This window comes from Rhinopithecus bieti, unplaced genomic scaffold, assembly GCF_001698545.2.
Source record: "Rhinopithecus bieti isolate Rb0 unplaced genomic scaffold, ASM169854v2 scaffold_2254, whole genome shotgun sequence".
NCBI lineage: Eukaryota > Metazoa > Chordata > Mammalia > Primates > Cercopithecidae > Rhinopithecus > Rhinopithecus bieti.
In genome coordinates this window covers 3,285,634-3,291,170 of record NW_016803982.1, presented here as the reverse complement: position 1 = coordinate 3,291,170, position 5,537 = coordinate 3,285,634, and the positions used below count along the sequence as shown (strand labels likewise).

The following is a 5,537-nucleotide window of genomic DNA, read 5'->3' as shown; positions in this document are numbered from 1 at the left end:
AAAAAAATACATATACATATATATATATATATATATATGACATCGGCAGTGTGTATCTCCATTAACTAATCTCTCCATTGATTTTCCTTGGTACAATTTGCCCCCAAGCCCTGTCCTCCTGCAATATACAAGTCCAGCTTGGTTGTTTTTTGTTTGTTTTTTAAGGGAAAAAAAAAAGGCCCAAATATCTTAATTAAATTAATTAAATGTACAAACACCATAGGGTTTCATACTGAATAAATAGGGCTAATTAGACCCGGTGGCAAGTCTGAGTCACGGGTTTGTCTCAGGCTCGGCATTGTCTCAGGTTAGGATGTGGTCCAAGGACTCCGACTTATTATTTCACTTATTATTATTAATCATAAATTCTAATGTATCGTCCGCACAACTTCAGGGTTCCCGTAAATGTCCTCATCTTCAGACTCAGAGGTGGTTCCGTTGCTGGAAGGGGTGTGGAGGTGGCTGGGGGCCCCACTGGCCTGGCAAACGTACCACTCATTGAGGTTGGTCACCTGAGGGGAAAGAGTGCTGGAGCGACTCCTGGCTGGGTCCAGCACAGGGGACAAGGGGGCACCCACTGGAGTCCCCACTGACGAGTAACCAAGGGGTCCTGGAGAAGGTGGTGGGGACTTGCAGTGAATCTTCATGTGCTTCCTCAGGGAGCTTGGGTGAGTGTAGGATTTGTCACAGCCTCGAATCTTGCAGTAGTAGGGCTTGTCACTGGTGTGGACATGGGAATGTTTCTTCCGATCACTGCTATTGGCAAACTTCCTGTCGCAGCCATCAAATTCACATTTGAAAGGCTTTTCCCCTGCAATGAAACACAGGAAAGGTCAACAATGGCTTTGCAAGACCCCTGACTTGAGAGAAATCTTGAAGCAGAACCAAGGTTGTGTTTTTCCTATTCTCCCAAAGACCAACTCCCAGCCTAACTCTTCTTCCTAATTCACAAAAGGGAAGGGATACTTCAAGGATGGGCCTGGATTCCACTGGCCTGGTGGCTTTGCCTGGACCTGGGCTCCTGAGAGGCTGTCAGCCCCTGCAGTCCCAGAGGGGTCAGGGTGAGATCCCCAGTGCTGAGCTAAGGGCCAGCATGTAACACTGAAACCCACCTGGGACCCGCAGACCCCCTCCCCCAACAGACACACTCCCCTCAGGGTCTGTACACTCAAAAACACAAGCAGGAGATCCTCCTGTCAAAATAAACACAAAATGATACTTCCAAAGCCACAGGCGGAAATAAGCATATAAGAAAAAGAGAGAAAAGCAAACGCATACAGTAAATTAAAAGTAAACTGGGGGTACAGTCAAATTATAATAACGGCATTTCCTTTCAGTGTTCCCCAGGATTTCACTGATGGAGAGGGGCAGCAGGAGAGAATGTGGAGCTGGGAAAAGGAAGGAGGTAAAACAAAACAATGTTTTTCTTTAGAAATAGAGGCACCTGTGAAACACACTCCCACCACTAGATTTTTACAGGGCTAGCTGGGCAGAGAATAGGCTGTTGGACTCTGCATTCTACAGCTTTCCTCACTACTTGCAGGACGGTTAAGAGCACAGCAGAACGAGCTTTAACAAACATTAATAAAGACCACAAGCCTTAGCAGAACCTACCTTTATGCCGTAAATATATTTACTCTCACAGCTCCCTACATTGCTTACTAGTCAAAAAGACTTTTAGAAAATTAAAAAAGGCCAGGGTCTTATGGCCTATCACCTCCTTAAACTGGCCTAATCACCCCACAAACACAATGCCTTTAAACACAAGGCCTCTAGTCCAGGAAATGGAAATACTTAATAAGACAACTAGAGAAATTCAGCCACACTACATTTTGGTGTTAAACAGCAAGAAAAGGAAGACAACAGGTAACAGTCTAACTGAATCTTCCCTCTCCCCTTGGCATCTCTGAACTTGATATAGTTGAGTCCATAATTGAACAAGTCATTTCATACATATTATTGTATTAATATTTTCCTCTTTTAGGTAAATAATTTAAAAATAAAGCTGAATTTCTCACATTTCAGCAACTACTCTGGTGATACACTAGGTAGGACATTTTCTTTTGTTTTGGATAACTTATTTTCAAAAAGAAACTATTAAGCCTCAGCTTAGTGTACATACATTTCTGTGGTGAATTTTCTTACATCCTCTGCACAGATATGTTACTGTAGTGAGTTTTTAAAAAACATTTCGCCAACGATAACTGGTTCAATGGCAGAGTATGCTAGCACATCTGAGAGTATTTAGGCAGGTGCCTGGAATTTAACTTTCCCTACCTGGAAATACTGTTTAAAAATAGAATTAGACATTATTCAAATATGCCTCCTACAGTGATGTATAAAGAGAAAAAACAACCCCATGATAATGACAACCTCTAAAAATTCTCTGTAGATGAGCTTCAACAAAACAAAGCTAAGCCCTTTTTATCAAAACATCAGTAATTTGTCCTGATTTCGATATTACACTTTAAGTCGTAGATAAGACCAAATTAACATCATATTCTTTTTAAGAAATTAAAATCAGCCTTTCTTCAATATGGAGGCGTAATTACGTGGGTTTACTCATCCACCCTACGCGAAAGCGCAATGCTGTTTTTTAGCATGGTCGTGTTTCTATTCAACCTACATATCCCGGGTTGTGAATAAACGCTTTGAACAGCGCTAACTCCTCTACTGCACATGAAAAAGGGGAACAATTAGACTCAGGAAAGGGAGAGATGTCGTGGAAGGTAGAACATGAGAGGTAAATAAAGGAAGAGGTGGTACACGAAGAAAACAAGGCAAGGGCGATGGAACGGCCTATGTTGTTCAAAGGGTCGAAGGGGAATGAGCAAATTCTACCTAACTAGAAAGGCTGAGAGACCTCAGTGTTTACATTTAAGATTCTGACAGACGAGTCACGTCAGAATTTAACTATTTACAGCGTTTGAGAGCTGGAGCCTGTGGGAAAGTAAGGAACCACTTGCGGACTCCGCCAGCTCCTAGCAGATCCCTCTCCCGAGAGAGCGCGAGTCGGCCCCGCAGGACGGTTATAAACGGAATTGGGGGCACGTGGGTCAGGAAAGGGGCCTTCGGGAGTGGCCCAGGGATTAGTCTCTTTGATCAATCCGTTCCGGGATCCCGGATAACCCCAAAAAGGGAGAGCGGCGTGGCAGGGAGGGAAGGAAGTCCGGATGGGCCCTCTCAGGACACAATGCCCAATGGCTGAGCGGCCCAGGGACCGCCAGAAACACCAAGCAAGGGCTGGTGTCTGAACCCGAGGCGCCTGCGCCCCTCCCGCAGGGACCTCCACGCTCCACTTGGTGGGGCCCACGCGGCCGCTGGGAGGGGGCAGGAAATGCAACCGTCCGCGAGACGCGGAGCCAAAAACCCAAATGACCGCGGGTCTTCCCGGCGCCTGGGGTCCCCCTCGCCCTCCGACCCCACGCTAGCGCGCGCGCCCCGGAAAGCCACTGGGGACAAGGGGCAGGGAGCGACCTGTCCCGCCGGGAGCCCGGATCGGCTTCCGCGCCCGCAGCTCCCGGCAGCCGCAAAGAGAAGGCCGCTCCCCTCACGAGGCCTGGGCAGGCGGGAAGGGCCCGAGGCCGCGCGCAGCACCGCGCTTGGGGCTCCCTTTGGGGGCCGGGCTGGGGAGAGGCTTCACGGTCCCTGGATCCTGCCCCGCCGAGAAGTGCTGGGCACAGGAGCGAGCAGCCGGCTTAGCCGGCCAGGGCGTTTTTACGAGCGCCTCCTGGGAAGTTTCCTTCTGGAAAAATCATTAAGGCGGACTGATCCCGATTAGAGGGAAACCGGGCTCCTGGGAAAACGTGCTCCCCGCCGGCCATCAGGCGGCCCGCAGGAGCCAGGCCAAGGCTCCCGCCTCGGGCCACCCCGACACTGCCGCCCCCGCAGAGCCCCGAGCGCCCGCGGCCCGAGCGTGGGCCCCGGCGGCTACCTCCTGGCCGCGGCAGCGCCGATAAATCTGCCAAGTGATTACTGAATGTAAACTCCAGTTACTTAAGTGTCCTCCGAGGGGTAATCGTGTCTGTCCCTATAAATCCCGACTGCGTTCGCGCTCATCAGCGCTTCCGCCCGACGCGCTCGTCCGCTTAAAGGGGGCACACGACCCACAGGAGTCATCCACAGCCCCGCGCCGCAGCCGCCCTCCTCAGCGCTGCGGGATCCCCAGAGGCAGGGCTTGAGGTGGGGTGGGAGGGTCCCCACGATGCCGGTGGCTCCCCCCCAATTCCACGACAGGGTAGGCCTCACCGATGGCGGGAGGCTCGGTCCTCCTCCAACTACAACCTTCTCTAGAAGGGCAGATGTCAACTCCAGCACCCTCCAGGGCGAGTGTGATACTGCGTGTGGGAGGGCGCGTGCGGCGTTTAAATGATGTGAGTGTGAGGACACACAGGTGTCGGTGTCGCGAGAATGGGGTGCAGGCGCAGGAGGATATGAGTGTGTAAAGTTGTGGGAGGCGCATGCAAGCGAAGGTGTATGTGAGGAGTGTGTCACAGTGGGCGAGTGCGAGTGGTCTCCGGGGGCCCGAAAGCGCATTCCTGTCTTCCCGGAGGTGTCCCTTCCCCTCCCGGAAGGCCTGCCTCGAGCGGCCCAAATCAGGCAGCAAATCTCACGCCCGGTCCTCGGAGCGCGGCGACCGCGCGGGGCCTACGACCCAGTGGGAAGAGAGGCGCTTGCCGGGGCGGCCCCGGTCTCTCTTTCCATCGCCCTTCCCGACTTCCCGGGGCCGGGCGGGTAGGGGCTGCCGACCGTCCTGGGCGCCTTCCTGCTCCAGCTGCTGCTGCGTCTGCTCCGAAGTGGCGGCGGCGGCGGCTGGCGCGCGTTGCGGATCCCGGCCGAGGGGCTGCGGGCGCGCTGGAGACTCCGCCGTGTAGGAACCCAACGCGGGGCCTGTGTGTGCTATCGAATTACTTATTCATAGAAAAAAAAAGGGGGGGAGAGAAAAAAAAAGAAGTCACATGTCCGGGTTATACGTATGCGAAGAGAAGCAGCAGCAGGAGGAAAAAATTAAGGCGAGCAGAAGGAGGAGGAGAAGCAGCGGCGGAAGTGGCGGCGACGCAGGAGCTGGTGGCGGCGGCGGCGCGGCCGGGGACAGACACCCACCTGTATGAGTGCGCTTGTGGATCTTGAGGTTCTCGGAACGCGCGAAGACCTTGCCGCAGCCCGGGAAAGGGCAGGGGAAGGGCTTCTCGCCGGTGTGCACGCGGATGTGGTTGATGAGCTTGTATTTGGCCTTGAAGGGCTTGCCCTCGCGCGGACAGTCCTCCCAGAAGCAGACGTGGCTGCTCTGCTCGGGGCCGCCCACGTGCTCCACCGTGACGTGATTCACCAGCTCGTGCATGGTGCCGAAAGTTTTGGAGCAAGGCTTGGCGCCGCCGGCCGGGGGCGGCGGCGGCGGCGGCGGCGGCGGCAACCCGGCCAGCTCTTCGGGGTCGATCCACTTGCAGATGAGCTCCTGCTTGATTGGCTGCCGCATGTAGCGCAGGAAGGCCCCGGACGCCCCTGGGAGGTGGGGTGGTGCTGGTGCGGGTGCTGCG

General features: G+C 53.5%; 1 protein-coding gene across 1 annotated transcript in view; it reads right to left on the bottom strand.

The window, feature by feature from the left end:
* Positions 1-11: 11 nt before the first annotated feature.
* ZIC5 (Zic family zinc finger 5) overlaps positions 12-5,537 on the bottom strand; it is an 8,870-nt gene continuing 3,344 nt past the window's right edge. Inside the window, exons 2-3 of the mRNA XM_017861247.1 lie at positions 5,104-5,532; positions 12-811 (exon numbers count right to left, since the gene is read on the bottom strand). Coding sequence (XP_017716736.1) covers positions 369-811; positions 5,104-5,532 — 872 coding nt within the window. The 3' untranslated portion in view covers positions 12-368. The remainder of the gene's footprint in view (positions 812-5,103; positions 5,533-5,537) is intronic.